At 43.9% G+C, this 21,508-nt stretch overlaps 1 protein-coding gene across 1 annotated transcript in view; it reads right to left on the bottom strand.

Moving 5' to 3' along the window:
- Positions 1-3,043: 3,043 nt before the first annotated feature.
- Positions 3,044-21,508, bottom strand: part of itpr3 (inositol 1,4,5-trisphosphate receptor, type 3) — a 50,810-nt gene continuing 32,345 nt past the window's right edge. Inside the window, exons 26-42 of the mRNA XM_053318118.1 lie at positions 18,088-18,288; positions 16,403-16,513; positions 16,209-16,304; positions 15,168-15,269; positions 14,547-14,630; positions 13,314-13,424; positions 12,520-12,712; positions 11,762-11,881; positions 11,288-11,460; positions 9,141-9,305; positions 8,870-9,059; positions 8,209-8,313; positions 7,807-7,925; positions 7,069-7,234; positions 4,137-4,297; positions 3,882-4,043; positions 3,044-3,738 (exon numbers count right to left, since the gene is read on the bottom strand). Of these exons, the coding sequence (XP_053174093.1) occupies positions 3,616-3,738; positions 3,882-4,043; positions 4,137-4,297; positions 7,069-7,234; positions 7,807-7,925; positions 8,209-8,313; positions 8,870-9,059; positions 9,141-9,305; positions 11,288-11,460; positions 11,762-11,881; positions 12,520-12,712; positions 13,314-13,424; positions 14,547-14,630; positions 15,168-15,269; positions 16,209-16,304; positions 16,403-16,513; positions 18,088-18,288 (2,382 nt within the window). The 3' untranslated portion in view covers positions 3,044-3,615. The remainder of the gene's footprint in view (positions 3,739-3,881; positions 4,044-4,136; positions 4,298-7,068; positions 7,235-7,806; positions 7,926-8,208; positions 8,314-8,869; positions 9,060-9,140; positions 9,306-11,287; positions 11,461-11,761; positions 11,882-12,519; positions 12,713-13,313; positions 13,425-14,546; positions 14,631-15,167; positions 15,270-16,208; positions 16,305-16,402; positions 16,514-18,087; positions 18,289-21,508) is intronic.

The raw sequence follows: 21,508 nt of genomic DNA, 5'->3' as shown, positions 1-21,508 counted from the left end.
TAGGACATCTATTTTGGTTTCAAAACGGCGAATTTCGCCGAAAGGTGAGTGATTTTCATGTCTGATTATGACCTACTGTTGTACTATGACATGGTTTACTATGACCTACTTTACTATGACCTACTGTACTATGACATGGTTTACTATGACCTACTGTACTATGACATGGTTTACTATGACCTACTTTACTATGACATGGTTTACTATGACCTACTGTACTATGACCTACTGTACTATGACATGGTTTATTATGACCTACTGCACTATGACATGGTTTACTATGACCTACTGTACTATGACATGGTTTACTATAACCTACTGTACTATGACATGGTTTATTATGACCTACTTTATTATGACATGGTTTACTATGACCTACTGTACTATGACCTACTGTACTATGACATGGTTTACTATAACCTACTGTACTATGACATGGTTTATTATGACCTACTGTACTATGACATGGTTTACTATGACCTACTGCACTATGACATGGTTTATTATGACCTACTGCACTATGACATGGTTTACTATGACCTACTGCACTATGACATGGTTTACTATAACCTACTGTACTATGACATGGTTTACTATGACCTACTTTACTATTACATGGTTTACTATGACCTACTGTACTATGACATGGTTTATTATGACCTACTGCACTATGACATGGTTTATTATGACCTACTGTACTATGACATGGTTTACTATGACCTACTGTACTATGACATGGTTTATTATGACCTACTTTATTATGACATGGTTTACTATGACCTACTGTACTATGACCTACTGTACTATGACATGGTTTACTATAACCTACTGTACTATGACATGGTTTATTATGACCTACTGTACTATGACATGGTTTACTATGACCTACTTTACTATGACCTACTGTACTATGACATGGTTTACTATGACCTACTGTACTATGACATGGTTTATTATGACCTACTGTTGTACTATGACATGGTTTACTATGACCTACTTTACTATGACCTACTGTACTATGACATGGTTTACTATGACCTACTGTACTATGACATGGTTTACTATGACCTACTTTACTATGACATGGTTTACTATGACCTACTGTACTATGACATGGTTTATTATGACCTACTGCACTATGACATGGTTTACTATGACCTACTGTACTATGACATGGTTTACTATAACCTACTGTACTATGACATGGTTTATTATGACCTACTTTATTATGACATGGTTTACTATGACCTACTGTACTATGACCTACTGTACTATGACATGGTTTACTATAACCTACTGTACTATGACATGGTTTATTATGACCTACTGTACTATGACATGGTTTACTATGACCTACTGCACTATGACATGGTTTATTATGACCTACTGCACTATGACATGGTTTACTATGACCTACTGCACTATGACATGGTTTACTATAACCTACTGTACTATGACATGGTTTACTATGACCTACTTTACTATTACATGGTTTACTATGACCTACTGTACTATGACATGGTTTATTATGACCTACTGCACTATGACATGGTTTATTATGACCTACTGTACTATGACATGGTTTACTATGACCTACTGTACTATGACATGGTTTACTATAACCTACTGTACTATGACATGGTTTACTATGACCTACTGCACTATGACATGGTTTATTATGACCTACTGTACTATGACATGGTTTACTATGACCTACTGTACTATGACATGGTTTACTATGACCTATTGTACTATGACATGGTTTATTATGTCGACATTATGGCCGTTTATAGTGTCATTGTGCTTCACATGGAATATTGTGTGTTGTGTTTGCATGTAGCAGAAAAAAAGACTTTTCCAATCCCATCGATCAGCTGTTAACTTTTTATTGAATAAGAAGAAAACATTTCCCTTTCTTCACGTCTCTATGTTCCTTTTGGATGTTGCTGACTGAGGATGTCTTCTCCTGCACCTCCAGGACAAAATGTAAACTTTTCACAAGACACCTTAAAAATGCTTTTTGCTTATTAAATAAATCATCACATTCCCAATGGTACGCTTTGTGAGCTTTCATTCAGCCACTGTCTGAATGATGATTCTGAACACAAGATTTCAACAGTTCTTTCCAGCATTGTGTAATGTTGAGGCCACAAATGCAAACAATCTCAGTATTATTAGGATTTAAACTTTGCTTAATCTTCACAATCTTTAGGCTAAAAATGGCAAATTGGAGAAAAACTGCTTGGAAACTCATTTCATTCACTTTCAGACTTGATGATTTCATTAATACCACACTAAATAAAATCACTTAACTCTAACATTTGTTTTATCTTCAATTTAAATCAGACCCCACTGCAAAATATCTACAACCCATTAACATGTTACAAAACATGCATTTTGTTCTTCATAGTAAATAAATGTTTAAAAGATGAGCATTTGACGTCGTCCTCCTCTTCCTCACCCCGTCTGTACCCATAAACTAAATAAAATGCTATTTTCTGTTCACAAACACAACGTTTTAAAGCAGTTCACTCATAATCCAGTGTCTGTACTGAGCTACTTTACAGTGTTAAAAACAAAGTCATAAATATATCACTATTTAATCATAATAACAATATATATTATTAAAAACAACATTTCCCAGAGTTACATGACACACAACTGGGTTCAACTTTTGGCTGAAAAAGTTAAATCAGCAAAAAAACAAAAAAATGCTGCAGGTCAGTTTCTATTTACACTAAGGCAAGTTGATGCCTCTTTATTCTCTACGCTAACACACACACACACACACACACACACACACACACACACACACACACACACACACACACGAACATTTTCTTTCTATGATATTGACCTCATGAGTAAAGTCTTCGTTTTACATCTAAAACCAGGAGGGATTTGATCCTGGACTTCCTCATTTTTCCCAAAGTCTCAGTTCCCCCCCCCAGTGTTTTCAGTTTATGGAGGAAAAATCAATGTTCACATCAAACCAAATATTTCATTATTCTTTGTTGTAAACTATAAAGGATAACTGTCACTGTTATAATTCAAACAGTGAAGTTTTATGTTATGTTATTTGTTGTATAATTGTGTCTTTATGAATTAGACCTAATTAGAATTTGACAAACTTCCAGATTGATGTAAAACTTCCAGCTGCATCACAAATATCCCATCGATCTGCCATGAAGGTATATCACAGGCGTGGCACAAAGGGCTCCAATGAAGGGTTTTATCTATGAACTGTGGGTCATAAATAGTCATGAATAGTGTTTAGGAATGAAAAGATTCTGTTTGGTCGACTTTAAATGAGCTGGCAGGCAGAGTGAAGCCCAGCTGTTAGCTACGGTTGGAGATGTTAGCTACGGTTGGAGATGTTAGCTACGGTTGGAGACGTTAGCTACGGTTGGAGACGTTAGCTAGCACACTGAGCTGATGTCATGTTCAGAGAAAATCAGTCGGATGGATTGTTGACGTTATCACACTTACTCAAAAATGCTAACTGTGTCTATCTACAGTGGTATGCTGTTGTTGCCGAGGCTTTTTGGAGCGTTAAAGATATCATTCATGTTTCATTTCTCTGTTCTAGTGTTTGCATTCACTTAAATCGTCTCTTTATGTCTTGTACATTTGGTGGTTTCCTCCGGCAGCGCTGGGGGGAACTGCAGCGGCGGCGCTGGCTCCCGCCTGGACATCAACAAATCCCATCCTCTGCCTCCTCTTCCTCTGCTCCGTCATCTGCAGCAAAGCAGGAAGGACAGTAAGACCACGGCAGAAAACTAGCTAGTTAGCTTGTATCCTCACAAACAAACGTCTGACTAAACAGCTCCTCAGATCAGGAGTGTGTGTGTGTGTGTGTGTGTGTGTGTGTGTGTGTGTACCTGCTCTTTTAGCTCATTCAGCTGACTGGTCAGGGTCGTCACCACCCTCATGGTTGACGACAGCTTGTCCTGTAACATCCTCATCTCGTTCTGCTCCCCGTCGCCGTCGGTTACCACCAGAGACATCGCCTGCATCCGTGGAAACCAGTCCAGGTTGTTGTTCTGAAACAGAAGCAGAAGAAGAAGAAGCTGTGGAGGCACCTGAGGTTTCCTGTTTGGATCTCTGTTGGTGTAGTGTGTCTCGTGATGTTTTACCTTGATCATGTGAGCCACGTAGCTCTCAGGTCCGGTGTAGTCCGTCTTATTTTTCTCGCGCACCAGAACGATGAAGAACAGGTAGTTCCAGATGTTGTGCTCCTGTTTGATGTGATCCTCAAATGACACGGTCTTATTGTCAAACTTATCTCTTTCCAGCCCTGCAACAACACACAGAGGACCAGACAGTGTGTGAACCGATGTTTGGTAAAGATGCTTTATGTAGGGTGGGACAGAAGTTTAGTCTGAAACATAAACTATGATTATCAACAGAATGTGCTGTGTTGAAGTGATGCTAACCAGCTAACCAGCTAATCCTGACCTGTGCTAACCAGCTAACCAGCTAACCCTGACCTGTGCTAACCAGCTAACCAGCTAACCCTGACCTGTGCTAACCAGCTAACCAGCTAACCCTGGCCTGTGCTAACCAGCTAACCCTGACCTGTGCTGTCTGTAATACCACTCAGGGTTTCTGAATTTTGTGTATTTTTGCCCTGATGTTAGTTAGTTGTTGGCTTGTTGTAGAGCTCTGAGATCTACTGACTCAGGTCAGATAGTTGAGCCCAGAGCTCTGAGATGTACTGACTCAGGTCAGATAGTTGAGCCCAGAGCTCTGAGATCTACTGACTCAGGTCAGATAGTCGAGCCCAGAGCTCTGAGATCTACTGACTCAGGTCAGATAGTTGAGCCCAGAGCTCTGAGATCTACTGACTCAGGTCAGATAGTTGAGCCCAGAGCTCTGAGATCTACTGACTCAGGTCAGATAGTTGAGCCCAGAGTTCAGACTAAACATGATGAAGCAGCTTTTACACAACTGGAACAAACTAGCAGCAGAACTGAAATCATTTTTAAATCCAGGTTAAAAACATTTCTCTTCTCCTGAGCTTATGATTGAGCTCTTTTAAAGCACTTTACATTTTAATCTTTCATTTGCACTCTATGTCCTTTTAATGATTTTAAAGCTAATTTATTATTTTATGCTGCAATCTTATATTTAATGCTCTATTCTAGCATTTTATTTCTCTCTTTCTATTCTTCTGTACTTTGTTTTTATTATGGGGTGGGGGGAGTTAATTGTATGTTTTAATGTTTCTGTTTTATGTAAAGCACATTGAGTTGCCGTTGTGTATGAAATGCACTATATAAATAAAACTGCCTTCCTTCCTTTGTAAATGACGATTGTAAAGTCAGATTGTAATGACTCAGTGTTCGATGGACTGAAATGAATGACGACTGGTTCATCGTGCTGAAACCACTACGGCATTACTGTTATTAGATGAAGCAAGACTGAAAGGTTGGAGAGTTTATTAAGTGTCTCTAACTGAACTCAATCTGGGGACGGTTCTGGTAAAATGCTGGTGTGCTAATCTTCCACGTCACCCCTTTAACCAGTGACTGAACTATTAACTAAGTCATTCATTTATTTTTTTGATACTTATATTTTTTATTAGTTTTTATGTCAGGAATAGTCAAACATGACAACATCACAGTACATTCAAATGAGAAATAACATAGCCAGGCAACTGGATCATCATTTTGTTCTACTCAGTTCAGACAGTGTGTGTCCCTTGGAAAGTATCTGGCGGTTATACACCACATCAAACAGAGCATTAGCAAGACAATAAAACAAAAGTAGAAAGGAGGGGGAGGTTAGGCATGGGCCGGTATGAGATTCTGACGGTATGATAACCTTAGGTAAAAATATCACGGTTTCACGGTATTATGATTATATTGATTATTTTTCCATTGAACGGTCTTTTATTTTTAGTGAATATGTATTTAAAATAAATAATAATAAAAAATAACTGAATTATTTCTAAATAAATAATAAAAAAGCTCAAGTCACGACATAAATTAATTATTTTTTGTGAAAAAAAACACAAAATGCAAATAAATGCAATCACTGAACCTGTGGCTCAAGATCAGAACATGAATAATTGAAAAAAGTAAAAACACATCTAAGATAAATATAAATAAATAAATGCAGCAGGAGCTTAAAACTGAATCAACAGTTTTTAGAGACTTGCTCACGATCATATTGGATGTATTTCCTCCTCACGCTGCTACTGTCCGTTACCTTCTTCCTCCGAGCCGCGGCCGTCTGTCTTTTTACGGTAGCCGAAGTATAAATAAAGCCGACTTGGTCCTTTTAGACGGGGGGGAAAGTTCGGGGGGCTCTTTCAGCCGTCATACAGCCTGCAGAGCTACCTGCTTGTAACAGCAACCGGAGTACGGGAGGGGTTGTACTTCACGCTGCAGCTGCACAAGACCAGGGACCTCCACTCTCTCTCTGACCAGACGTCACATTGAGAACCCGCTCATACTGCAGGAACGGTGTGATGGAACATTTTAGTGGTTTTGAAACCGTGACTTTTTCATACCGTGGTATACCTTGAAACTGGTAACCGGCCCATGCCTAGGGGAGGTCATGAAGGACCCTCCTCCTTCATCAAGAACACCATCCATCTTTCCCATCTCTTTTTAGTCTGAGCAGGAAGGTTAGTCTCTCCATCTGGTGAATTTCTTTAATAACCTCTCACCAGTTAGAGGTTGTGGGTGGGTCTGACTGCAGCCACTTAGGGGTAATAAGCCTTCCTTCCTTCTTCCTTCTTCCTCCTTTCCTTCCTTCCTCCCTCCCTCCCTCCTTCCTTCTTTCCTTCCTTCCTCCATCCTTTCCTACCCTCCATCCTTTCCTTCGTTCTTCCTCCCTCCTTTCGTTCCCTCCCTCTCTCCTTTCTTCTTCTTTTTTTTATTTTGCTGCTGCAGACATTATTCTTAAGAGGTATTTATCATTTTTTGCCATCCCGTCAGGTAAATCACTTAAAAAAAGAGTTGTAAATGGTAGAGGAATCTGTTGTCCCAATATCTGTTGTATGGTTTTCACAACATCGTCCAAAACTAAGTCATTCATTTATTATTTATTTCTACCCACCACATATAAAACATGTTGTCTTCAGGACTTCCTCTTTCTTCTGTTTCTCGCTCCTCAGGTCAGCGAACGTGTCGATGATCACACCGAAGATCAGGTTGAGGACGATGATGATGACAATGAAGTAGAACAACAAGTCGTACACCACGCGGGCGGGAAACAGCGGCTCCTACACACACACACACACACATAGAGACACACACACACACACACACACACACATAGAGACACATACACAAACACACACAAACACACACATAGAGACACATACACACACACACACGCACAGACACACCTGACTCAGTCACAAAGATTCTCTCCTAAAACATTAACCTTTGTGTCCTTCTTTCCTCCATCCTTCCACCCTTCCTTCCTCCTTTCCTTCCTTCTTCCTCCTTTCCTTCCCTCCGTCCCTCCTTCCTTCCTTCCTTCCTTCCTTCCTCCATGCTTTCCTTCCCTCCCTCCTTCCTTCCTTCTTCCTCCTTTCCTTCTTTCCTTCCTCCCTCCTTTCCTTCCCTCCCTCTCTCCTTCCTTCCTTCCTTCTTCCTACCTCCTACCTTCCTTCCTTCCTTCCTCCCTCCTTTCCTTCCCTCCCTCCTCCCTCCCTCCTTTCCTTCCTTCCTTCTTCCTCCCTTCCTTCCTCCTTTCCCCCTTCCTTCCTCCTTTCCTTCCATCCTTCCTTGACTCGAGGACAACAGGACGGTTAAAATGGTTTAAAAAAAAAAAAAAAGACTTGTTCACATTTTTGGAAGGTTTGCGGAGAACATCGCCGACTCCTCCTCCATTCCTCAGACCGTGGTTCAACACCGTCACAATACACATCAGCAGAGTGTCGCACGCACGCTCAGAGTCGGCCTCCTCTGGAAACACACACACACACACACACACACACACACACACACACACACACACACACACACACACACACAGAAGATCAGTAAACATGAACTCGTAACTGGTTTCCAGCAGGTTGTTTTATAATTTGTATATCAGCCATCAGGACAGTGTTTCTATGTGTGCCTCCATGCTGTCTTGCTGCCTTCTCTCATGTGCTATTTGTAATATTAACATTGACCCATCAGTCTGTCTCTGATGTGAGCAGTCCGGCTGATCCCTGCAGCTGTGTGTCAGTCTCAGTCTCACCTTCGTCCTCGGTGGCGGTGACGCCGCTGGTCTCGGAGGTGCAGCTGACTCCGTCTGCAGAGCAGGACTTGAGGAACTCCTGCGAGGCTTCACTCTGCTGAGGAGCTGAGAAACAAAAACACTCACCAGTACAAACATACACAGACTGGGAGCTCACCAGTACAAGCACACACAGACTGGGAGCTCACCAGTATAAACTACATCTTCTGCACCAAAGCAAAGTCAACTGGTTTTAATCAGAACCCAGTTTGGACCTCGACCCATGACTTCCAGTAGTGAAGATTCAGGGTTTCTCAGCCTCTTCTGATCAGTTAGTAATTTCTAGTCCCTAAAATTCTTACTTGCATGAATTTGATGAAAGGAAAATATTCTATTTTTTTAAAAGATAGAAATCCCAAAACCTACATATAATAGTTATATTTCAATCTGCCACTCTTGCACATATTAAATGTTTTAAAAAAAGTCTTTTAATACTCATCAAACTAGTTTTATAGATCATTTATTGAGTCTGTTTTAATATTTAATGTCACAGTAAAGGTATGAAACAGGGCTGCAATGATTAGTCGATTAACTGATCAGTCAACGGAGTAATTCATTTGATAATTCTCGTATCTCCATCTCTACGAGACTCAGATATTTATGTTTGAAGGTGAGAGATTACCTGCAGCGATCTGCGGCAGCGGGTCAACCTCCATGATGAAGTCTTCCTTCAGGCAGAGGAAGCCGACGATGGAGAAGAGGTAGACGAGGATGAGAGCGAGCAGCGCCGTCAGCAGGATGGAGCGGCCGTTACGAGTCACGCTCTTTATCACGTTAAACAGCGTCTCCTCCCGGTAGATCAGGTCAAACAGCTGCAGACACACACGCTGGTCAATACCTTCACATCCATCCACACATCAAACACAACCTGGAGCGCTCATGTTTGATCTTACCAGGATGCTGTAGAAGAGCTCGTGGACAAACAGGCCCAGTGTGGAGGTCAGCACGTATGCCAGGTGGTAGAGGAACTCCATGTCCATCACCATGGCTTTGTATCCCATAATAAACGTCCCGTTGTTCCCCACAAAACTCACCACAAACACGACCTTATTGATAAGCTGGAAGTGAAGACAAGCACAGAACAGCAGGTTAACTTCATTTATTAAACCAAAACCAAGACAAAGGTAAAGATACCATATTTTTTGGACTATAAGGTGCACTTAAAATCATTTAATTTTCTCAAAAATCGACAGTGCGCCTTATATATTAATTCTGGTTGTGCTTACTGACCTCGAACCGATTTTATGTGGTACACAGCGCTCAAAAATCTGTCATAATTACGCATTACGGCTGCCGTAGTCAGGAGCCGCGCAGAGTTCAAAGTTAAATTGCGAGCTGCGTGGGAGCAGTGGATGACAGAAGGCGAACACACATTCACCAAGACAGGGAGGCAACGCCGGGCGAGTTACGCCACTATGTGCCAATGGATGGTGGATGCCTGGGCTAAGGTATCAGTCAATGGATGGTGGATGCCTGGGCTAAGGTATCAGTCAATGGATGGTGGATGCCTGGGCTAAGGTATCAGTCAATGGATTGTGGATGCCCGGGCTAAGGTATCAGTCAATGGATCGTAGATGCCTGGGCTAAGGTATCAGTCAATGGATGGTGGATGCCTGGGCTAAGGTATCAGTCAATGGATCGTGGATGCCCGGGCTAAGGTATCAGTCAATGGATCGTGGATGCCTGGCTAAGGTATCAGTCAATGGATCGTGGATGCCTGGCTAAGGTATCAGTCAATGGATCGTGGATGCCCGGGCTAAGGTATCAGTCAATGGATGGTGGATGACTGGGCTAAGGTATCAGTCAATGGATCGTGGATGCCTGGCTAAGGTATCAGTCAATGGATTGTGGATGCCCGGGCTAAGGTATCAGTCAATGGATGGTGGATGCCTGGGCGAAGGTATCAGTCAGTGGATGGTGGATGCCTGGACTAAGGTATCAGTCAATGGATCGTGGATGCCTGGGCTAAGGTATCAGTCAATGGATGGTGGATGCCTGGGCTAAGGTATCAGTCAATGGATTGTGGATGCCCGGGCTAAGGTATCAGTCAATGGATCGTAGATGCCTGGGCTAAGGTATCAGTCAATGGATGGTGGATGCCTGGGCTAAGGTATCAGTCAATGGATCGTGGATGCCCGGGCTAAGGTATCAGTCAATGGATCGTGGATGCCTGGCTAAGGTATCAGTCAATGGATCGTGGATGCCTGGCTAAGGTATCAGTCAATGGATCGTGGATGCCCGGGCTAAGGTATCAGTCAATGGATGGTGGATGACTGGGCTAAGGTATCAGTCAATGGATCGTGGATGCCTGGCTAAGGTATCAGTCAATGGATTGTGGATGCCCGGGCTAAGGTATCAGTCAATGGATGGTGGATGCCTGGGCTAAGGTATCAGTCAATGGATCGTAGATGCCTGGGCTAAGGGATCAGTCAATGGATGGTGGATGCCTGGGCTAAGGTATCAGTCAATGGATGGTGGATGCCTGGGCTAAGGTATCAGTCAATGGATGGTGGATGTCTGGGCTAAGGTATCAGTCTCAAGTGTCGTCCGAGCTTTCATGAAGGCCGGAATCATCACTGAACAACAGCCGAGTACCGGTAACAGCAACGAGACTGACTCGGATAATGACGAGAGGGATCCGGGCATGCTTGATGCCGAAATCGCCCAGCTGTTACACTCAGACACTGAAGATGACACACGTTTTGTTTCGCTTAATGCGTCTTATAATCCGGTGCACTTTATGTACGAAAATAGACACGTTCATTGATATTGCGCCTTATAGTCCGAAAAATACGGTACACAAACTAAACTAAGATGTAAAAATCTTCCTTTATAATCAAAAAGTCTAGTAGAAGATGTGTGGTGTGAACTGCGTCCGGAACAGATTTAACAGGAACAGAAAGAAAAATAACTGATAGTAGAAAATTTAGAAAAGAAATTAGGAAATTAGGAAAAAGAGCACAGCTGACTGAATGACAGAATGATGTCAGTGTGTGGGTCTCATGCCCAGGTGGTTGATGGGTAATGTAGTTTTTCTTACGTTGAGCGATCCCAGCAGTATGAGAGTGTTCCCGATGCCCAGGTGGTAGATGGATCGGAGTATCAGAGCCAGCGTGAGCGGCTGGAAACCGTAACGCTGAGAGAACAATCCAACAACCGAGAGACCGGTCAGGATCCAGAACAGCATCAACAACAGGGAGTCATCTATCGCTCCTAGGGAGGAGAGGAGGAGAGAGAGAGGAGAGGAGGAGAGGAGAGGAGGAGAGGAGAGGAGAGGAGAGGAGAGACGAGAGAGGAGGAGAGGAGAGGAGAGGGGAGGGGAGGAGAGGAGGAGAGGAGAGGAGAGGAGAGGAGAGAGAGAGGAGAGGAGGAGGGGAGAGAGAGGAGAGGAGAGGAGAGGAGAGGAGGAGAGGAAGAGAGGAGGAGGGGAGCACAAATGTTTTTCTGTCATGAATTCTTAACTAGTGCAAAAGTTGTTCTTTTACACAATCCTGATCACAATGATCAGTCGTACCTTGTCCTGAGTCGTACGGGTAGAAGAAGGCGATGATGAGGTTGACGAAGACAGCCAGATTAAAGGAGATGGTTCCCCAAAGACTCATTCTCCTGGAGAACCAGAACAGCACTGGCATACCTGTCACACACACACACACACACACACACACACACACACACACACACACACACACATAAGAAAAGAGTGCGTCTGTTAAAAAAACACTAAGTAACTTTGAGCTGCATTCTATCAAAAGGCCACCAGGGGGCGACCGTCTCTATACAAGTCAATGGAGAATTCACCAACTTCTCACTTGATTTCTAACCTCAGTAAAGGTTTTCAAAATGTGTTTATGGTCTCAATCGCTAGTTTAAAGCCTTCTTCAATGCAGTATGATGTTCATTTGGGACATTTTGGCCTCCCTGATTTTATATGTGACGATAAAGCAGGGTATGCATTAGGGCGTGGCTACGTCCTGATTGACAGGTTGATTGACCAATGTCCTCCAGATCCAGCCCTTGTAACCATAGCAATCTCCCCGCCCCGCCCATGGCCCCGCCTCATGCCCATATAAGTAGAATCCGTGTTTTTATTTTTCCCAGCATGCACCTGAAATGTTCAAGATGGCGCTGCCTAGATTAGAAACTATTGGCTTCCGAGCAGCAGTCCACAAACCAATGGGTGACGTCACGGATGTTACGTCTGTTTCTATACAGTCTGTGGTGTGTGTGTGTGTGTGTGTGTGTGTGTGTGTGTGTGTGTGTGTGTTTTCTCACTCCGCAGCTTCTTCTGCCACTCCATCTCTCCATGCAGGAAGGAAGTTTGCTCAAAGAAATGTGTGACCTTTGACCCCTGCTCGTCCTGCTCGGTGGTGTTAAACACGCGGTATTTAGATTCCTCCGTCAGGAACTCACAGATCGGATGAACCGGAAACACGATCTGCTCCATGCTGCGGTCCTCACGCACGATCTGAACACAGTATTATATATTATTATATATGACATCATTAGATTAGTGGAGCTGTTAACACACTGCTGACTGGTTTAGTACTAGTACCTCTAACTGTACTACAGTAAAGTACTAGTACCTCTAACTGTACTACAGTAAAGTACTAGTACCTCTAACTGTACTACAGTAAAGTACTAGTACCTCTAACTGTACTACAGTAAAGTACTAGGACCTCTAACTGTACTACAGTAAAGTACTAGTACCTCTAACAGTACTACAGTATAGTACTAGTACCTCAGACTGTACTACAGTAAAGTACTAGTACCTCTAACTGTACTGCAGTAAAGTACTAGTACCTCAAACTGTACTACAGTAAAGTACTAGTACCTCTAACTGTACTGCAGTAAAGTACTAGTACCTCTAACTGTACTGCAGTAAAGTACTAGTACCTCAAACTGTACTACAGTAAAGTACTAGTACCTCTAACTGTACTACAGTAAAGTACTGGTACCTCTAACTGTACTACAGTAAAGTACTGGTACCTCTAACTGTACTACAGTAAAGTACTAGTACCTCTAACTGTACTACAGCAAAGTACTGTTTCAGGTGTTTCAGGTCGTACCTCTATCTGAGCCGTCAGCAGGTCGTAGTACTCCAGTGGATCTTGCTCCACTACGGCAGCCGGAGCGGTGGACGTTAACATCTGGGACAGCGGGCGGTTGTTCAGGTTCAGCTGCAGAAACACAAACAGCAGCATTATTATAGACTTCATTATTACAAACCGTAAATGTGACGACAGAAATAACAAACAGCTTCTGATCAGGCTGGAAACAACGAGGACAGGGTTGGAATTATTGTACATAAAGTTATCTCATATTTACCCCTTTCTATAATCATTAACCTTTATAGTCATAGTATACAAGCTTGCTGTTTTAAACTTGTTTTTCAGGACCTGTGACCCTGCTCAGGAAGTCTCCGAAGTGTGTGTGACCACCTGTGACTGACTTGTGACCCCCACCCTTTAGAGCAGCAATGACTATGTAAATTAGGGAAAGTCCTGAAGAGAATAAAAGAAAGGGTTCGGCAAGGTTTGCTCAGAGCGGGTTGGAGATTGTAACTGAGCTGATCTCCGTCCGTTCTCCTTGCAAGTAGAAACTCTAATCCTGTTGTCTTGTCCAGTGTTGCCAACTCCTCAGTAAGGAAAGTAGCTATTGGCTGTCCTAAAAGTCGCTGGAAGTCGCTAAATGACGTCATCGCCTAATTTGCATAATTTTCCATAATTTTCCATTTGCATGTTATTGTAATGGACGCTGTAGGAGAGAGGAATAACGTCTGGGGACAAAAAGTGAGTTAAAAAACCCTAAATATGTTAAAAACTACAAATGAGCTTTCTTATGTTGATTCTTGGTTTGTTTAAAAAAAAAAAAAAAGTAAATCAATTTTGTTCTGTATTGTTAAATGTTAGAGTATCGGAGGAGGGGCTCACGGCAGCACCCACTACTCGTTGAGGACAGTAACTGCAGAACAATACGTGCTTTCATTTCAGAGTCTCCAATAACACCAGAAAAAGTCGCTAGATTTGTCGCTAGTCGCTTTTGAGGAAAAAAGTCGCTATGAGGGTTTAGAAAGTCGCCAAGTTGGCAACACTGGTCTTGTCTTCCTTTGTCTGATATTTGAAGTGTTTTAGGTTGAACCTGAACCTGACAGACAGAAATAACAAACAGCTTCTGATCAGGCTGAAAACACAACGCTGCTGCTGATTCAGTGTGCAGAAACAAAACCGCTGACTTTCAAACTACATCACATGTCATGTTAGTTTGTTGCAGTTATTAAAGGACAGTTGCAGAGTTTGTACCATGGAGGAGATGCCTTCGTCTCCCTCTTTACTTTTCTTCTGAGTTCTCAGGAGGTTCTGCAGGATCTTGTTGTGTCTGGCCAGCTGGAAACAAACAACATCAACGTAGATGAGAGGATGAACTGATAGATGAGAGGATGAACTGGTAGATGAGAGGATGAAGTGATAGATGAGAGGATGAAGTGATAGATGAGAGGATGAAGTGATAGATGAGAGGATGAAGTGATAGATGAGAGGATGAAGTGATAGATGAGAGGATGAACTGATAGATGAGAGGATGAGCTGATAGATGAGAGGATGAACTGATAGATGAGAGGATGAAGTGATAGATGAGAGGATGAACTGATAGATGAGAGGATGAACTGATAGATGAGAGGATGAGCTGATAGATGAGAGGATGAACTGATAGATGAGAGGATGAAGTGATAGATGAGAGGATGAACTGATAGATGAGAGGATGAACTGATAGATGAGAGGATGAACTGATGGATGAGAGGATGAACTGATGGATGAGAGGATGAACTGATAGATGAGAGGATGAACTGATAGATGAGAGGATGAACTGATGGATGAGAGGATGAACTGATGGAATAAAGCATCCGACTGGGAGGAGAGAGAGACCTGCTGAGCCAGGATGTAGATGTTATGTCCAACTTCACGGGGGGAAACTTCTCCTCCCTCACACTCGCTCTCCTGATAGTAGGCCTTCTTTATCACCTCCATCTGCACACACGCACACACACACACACACACACACACACACACACACACACACACACACACACACACACACACAGTTATATTATTCAGTACATTAACACAGTATAAATATCTGCAATCCAACTACGAGCAGGCTGGGAGTTCTGGTCCTCTGAAATGAGGCCAACCAGGAAGTAACTTAGAGCTGCATTCTATCAAAAGGCCACCAGGGGGCGACCTGACGTCTCTATACAAGTCAATGGAGAATTCACCAACTTCTCACTTGATTTCTAACCTCAGTAAAGGTTTTCAAAATGTGTTTATGGTCTCAATCGCTAGTTTAAAGCCTTCTTCAATGCAGTATGATGTTCATTTGGGACATTTTGGCCTCCCTGATTTTATATGTGACGATAAAGCAGGGTATGCATTAGGGCGTGGCTACGTCCTGATTGACAGGTTGATTGACCAATGTCCTCCAGATCCATCCCTCGTAACCATAGCAACCTCCCCGCTCAAAAAATATCAAAAAAGTCAAAAATATCGTGATGCATGATTTTATGTCCTTAAGCTAATCATTATTTTATGCTGCAATCTTATATTTAATGCTCTATTCTAGTATTTTATTTCTCTCTTTCTATTTTTCTGTACTTCTTTCTTATTTTTTATTATTATTAGTTTGGGGGGGGGGGTTAATTGTATGTTTTCATGTTTCATGATACTATTATTGGGTTTTCCAAATTTACTGCTTTAATTTAACGCTCTATATAAATGGCTTACCTAAAACGCCCAGCCCTAGTTGGTTCCCATAGCAACTGAGATCAAACAGACGGTTAAACTACACATGAGTTTGTAATGTAATGGTAAAAAATATCGTGATGCATGATTTTATCTATATGGCCCAGGCCTAGTTGGTTGCCATGGTAACAGACGGGAGCAGGGAGGGTTAAGGAAGCGTTCTCTGACCAGCTCTCGAGGTCGCAGGTTGAACAGGATCCTCTCCGCGTTCTCGCTGTCGTGACGACTCTCCATCAGCGCCAGCAGCAGCTTGGAGGCGTTGTCCTGGTAACCAAGGAGAAAACAGCAGCGGTGAAACAGCCGGCGTGAAACTCCAGCGATGTGGACAGAGTGAGACGGAGTAAACGGGTAAAGCTACAAACCTTCAGCTGCAGCACCATCTCCATCTGGTAGCGACACAGCGGACTGATGTCGTTCAGGATCAGAGCCGTGATGATGTCGATGCCGTTGGACTCGTGGGTCACGATGCAGGTCTGGATCAATAAATGTGATCAGGATTAATAAATATCACAAAGGGTTTAATGCTTACAGACTGATCGGCTCAAATCTGACTCATTATTACGTTAGAAAACAATAAAAACATCCTAAATGACTTCTTTAAGCCTGAAATGCAAAGATTTTTATATTTGTGTTTTGACTTAAAGCGATGGTTCGGTGTAATTTCGGCCTAGCGTCATATGATGCACCATGAGGTCTATCTGATCAGCACCTCAGCTGTTTTTTTCATTTGGTCGGAAAATAGTGGAGTTAGAGCCATCAGCTGAATGTCTTAGCACAGGCGCTAACGGGACCACCAGTGTATCTGGTAAATGACCCCACTAATAATGCCTGGATTGTTATCAAACTTCTAGTAGTAGTAGCACAAATAGGCTCTTTACTCATAAATCGATGCATTGGACAGTTTGTAAGTCCACCAGGAGTTTATTAAAATAACACCTGATGGATTTTTCTCTGCTGCTAAAGCTAACGCTGTAAACATCATCGAAATATCGCACTGAAATACCACCTGTGCTAAGACATTCAGCTGACGGCTCTAACTCCACTAATTTGCGACCAAATGAAAAAAACAGCTGAGGTGCTGATCAGATAGACCTCATGGTGCATCATATGACGCTAGGTCGAAATTACGCCGAACCATCGCTTTGAGTTTGTGAATTAAATGTGTAGTTCAAATGTTTTCTATCAAGATTTGTATTCTTGTATTTCTCCAAAGATGTAAAAGTGTCTGCTCAACTGAATATGAGTCAGGTACGCTGAAGAAAAGCACAACAATGAGAAAAAGTCCTTCACACTGTCTCACTCACTCCTGGAACCTTTATTCGTTTTCATCCTGCGTTTCTTTAGTTTGTTCTCGTTAGTTTTTTATCAACGTGTTTTTGTTTTGCCTGGACTGCAGTTTTATGCTGAAACGTTGATCTTATTGAGCTGAGATAAATGATTGTACCCAAATATTCACCGTTTTATATGTTTTAACCTTTAGACTGCGTTCACACTGGAAGCCAAAATCTGATTATTAACCAACTAGATTGGAACCAGATGCTCTTATGAAGTCTGAACAGTCAGAAATCACATGAAACCAGATCAAACCAGCTTTGGGAGGAAGTTTGGACAAATGTGTCTGAGTCTGAACAGACTGTCCGTGACGTCTCTCTACGTCTCTACACTACGTCACTCTATGAGGCACCAGACTCTTATTCCAGTTGTTGTTGCTAGGTGATATCACTGGAGGACTTATTCCAGTTGTTGTTGCTAGGTGATATCACTGGAGGACGTAAATATCGGTCCTTGGACCAAACCAAACTCTTAATCTTTGGGGAGATGGCTCCGTTCAAGAGAAGCTCGAGGGTTTGTTGTTGCTGTCGCAGTTATATGACAGATTGGTCATTCATGTGGCCCAGTCTGAACAGAGCCACTTGCTCAAAACAGTGTGACCAGTCAGGACTACAAATCAGATTAAAATCAGATTTACTGCAGTGTGAACGCAGCCTTAGAGTCTCCATTTAAACGTTTCATAAGTAAAGTTAAATTAAAGTTCCTGTTTTCTGACCTGGTTCTCCTGGCAGGGGCCTTGGCAGTACTCAGTCAGGGTCTCCAGCGTCTGTGTGATTAAGTGGACGTTTGACTCGTTGATGTAGAGGCCCAGCAGGCCGAGGCCGCCGGTGGTGCTTCCACACATGATGTCCAGGAACTGAAGCGTCTCACACACCAGGTTGTAGTTGGTCTTGTTGTTCTGGCAGCGAAGGAAGTTCTGGGGACAAAGAAAAGAAATAAGGCTGCAGTTCCTCTAACGGACACTAGCTGCAGTTCCTCTAACGGACACTAGGTGCAGCTCCTCTAACGGACACTAGCTGCAGTTCCTCTAACGGACACTAGCTGCAGTTCCTCTAACGGACACTAGCTGCAGTTCCTCTAACGGACGCTAGGTGCAGTTCCTCTAACGGACGCTAGGTGCAGTTCCTCTAACGGACACTAGGTGCAGTTCCTCTAACGGACACTAGCTGCAGTTCCTATAACGGACGCTAGGTGCAGTTCCTATAACGGACACTAGCTGCAGCTCCTCTAACGGACACTAGGTGCAGTTCCTCTAACGGACGCTAGGTGCAGTTCCTCTAACGGACACTAGGTGCAGTTCCTCTAACGGACACTAGCTGCAGTTCCTCTAACGGACGCTAGCTGCAGTTCCTCTAACGGACACTAGGTGCAGTTCCTATAACGGACGCTAGGTGCAGTTCCTATAACGGACACTAGGTGCTGCTCCTATAACGGACACTAGCTGCAACTCCTCTAACGGACGCTAGCTGCAGTTCCTCTAACGGACACTAGGTGCAGTTCCTCTAACGGACGCTAGGTGCAGTTCCTCTAACGGACACTAGGTGCAGTTCCTCTAACGGACACTAGCTGCAGTTCCTCTAACGGACGCTAGCTGCAGTTCCTCTAACGGACACTAGGTGCAGTTCCTATAACGGACGCTAGGTGCAGTTCCTATAACGGACACTAGGTGCTGCTCCTATAACGGACACTAGCTGCAACTCCTCTAACGGACGCTAGCTGCAGTTCCTCTAACGGACACTAGGTGCAGCTCCTCTAACGGACACTAGCTGCAGTTCCTCTAACGGACACTAGGTGCAGCTCCTCTAACGGACACTAGCTGCAGTTCCTCTAACGGACACTAAGTGCAGTTCCTCTAACGGACACTAGGTGCAGCTCCTCTAACGGACACTAGCTGCAGTTCCTCTAACGGACACTAGGTGCAGCTCCTCTAACGGACGCTAGGTGCAGCTCCTCTAACGGACACTAGGTGCAGTTCCTCTAACGGACACTAGGTGCAGCTCCTCTAACGGACACTAGGTGCAGCTCCTCTAACGGACGCTAGGTGCAGTTCCTCTAACGGACACTAGGTGCAGTTCCTCTAACGGACGCTAGGTGCAGCTCCTCTAACGGACGCTAGGTGCAGTTCCTCTAACGGACACTAGGTGCAGTTCCTCTAACGGACATTAGGTGCAGCTCCTCTAACGGACACTAGCTGCAGTTCCTCTAACGAACACTAGGTGCAGCTCCTCTAAAGGACACTAGGTGCAGTTCCTCTAACGGACACTAGGTGCAGTTCCTCTAACGAACACTAGGTGCTGCTCCTCTAAAGGACACTAGGTGCAGCTCCTCTAAAGGACACTAGGTGCAGTTCCTCTAACGGACGCTAGGTGCAGCTCCTCTAACGGACGCTAGGTGCAGCTCCTCTAACGGACGCTACCTGCGGCTCCTCTAACGGACACTAGGTGCAGTTCCTCTAACGGACACTAGGTGCAGTTCCTCTAACGAACACTAGGTGCTGCTCCTCTAAAGGACACTAGGTGCAGCTCCTCTAAAGGACACTAGGTGCAGTTCCTCTAACGGACGCTAGGTGCAGCTCCTCTAACGGACGCTAGGTGCAGCTCCTCTAAAGGACACTAGGTGCAGTTCCTCTAACGGACGCTACCTGCGGCTCCTCTAACGGACACTAGGTGCAGCTCCTCTAACGGACACTAGCTGCAGTTCCTCTAACGGACACTAGGTGCAGTTCCTCTAACGAACACTAGGTGCTGCTCCTCTAACGAACACTAGGTGCAGTTCCTCTAACGGACGCTAGGTGCAGCTCCTCTAACGGACACTAGCTGCAGTTCCTCTAACAGACGCTAGGTGCTGCTCCTCTAACGAACACTAGGTGCAGTTCCTCTAACAGACGCTAGGTGCTGCTCCTCTAACGGACACTAGGTGCAGCTCCTCTAACGGACGCTAGGTGCAGTTCCTATAACGGACGCTAGGTGCAGTTCCTCTAACGGACGCTAGGTGCAGTTCCTCTAACGGACGCTAGGTGCAGTTCCTCTAACGGACGCTAGCTGCAGTTCCTCTAACGGACGCTAGCTGCAGTTCCTCTAACGGACGCTAGGTGCAGTTCCTCTAACGGACACTAGGTGCAGTTCCTCTAACGGACGCTAGCTGCAGTTCCTCTAACGGACGCTAGGTGCAGTTCCTCTAACAGACACTAGGTGCAGCTCCTCTAACGGACGTTAGCTGCAGTTCCTCTAACGGACGCTAGGTGCAGTTCCTCTAACGGACACTAGGTGCAGCTCCTCTAACGGACACTAGGTGCAGCTCCTCTAACGGACACTAGGTGCAGTTCCTCTAACGGACGCTAGGTGCAGTTCCTCTAACGGACGCTAGGTGCAGTTCCTCTAACGGACACTAGGTGCAGCTCCTCTAACGGACACTGTTTGTTTATGTGACGTCTGTAGAAACTGAATAAATCTGAATCTGACTTCTTTTAGTTATTCCAGTTGAGTTTCAGTGTTGATGAAGAATAAAGACTCATCATCAGGACTAGTGAGTTAAACTAAGCTGAGATCCTGTTTGTACGGTGGCTGAGAAGGATCATAACACCTGCAAACTCAGAAAACACCTTCATCGATGTTACAAATATTCACAACACGAGCAAATAGGGAAACAAACTGCAAACTAGGTGAAAACGGAAATGTTTCCAGGGGGACCGTAATCAGCGACGGACCCACATCCTGTTTCCGAAAACAAAGAAAAACAGAATTGTTTCCAAAGAGGTAAGTGTAATGTGTAATTCCAACATATTAAGTACTCAGTTATTTCCTTCTTCCTTCCTCCCTTCTTTCCTTCTTCCTTCCTCCCTTCTTTCCTTCCTCTGTCCGTCTTCCTCCCTTCCTCCTTTCCTTCTTCCTTCCTCCCTTCTTTCCTTCTTCCTTCCTCCCTTCTTTCCTTCCTTACTTCTTTCCTTCCTCTGTCCGTCTTCCTCCCTTCCTCCTTTCCTTCTTCCTTCCTCCCTTCTTTCCTTCTTCCTTCCTCCCTTCTTTCCTTCCTTACTTCCTTCCTTCCTTCCTTCCTCTGTCCGTCTTCCTCCCTTCCTCCTTTCCTTCTTCCTTCCTCCCTTCTTTCTTCCTCCCTTCTTTCCTTCCTTCCTTCCTTCC

The sequence above is a fragment of the Scomber japonicus genome, chromosome 4 (genome assembly GCF_027409825.1).
Source record: "Scomber japonicus isolate fScoJap1 chromosome 4, fScoJap1.pri, whole genome shotgun sequence".
NCBI lineage: Eukaryota > Metazoa > Chordata > Actinopteri > Scombriformes > Scombridae > Scomber > Scomber japonicus.
This window is presented reverse-complemented; position numbering and strand designations above follow the sequence as displayed.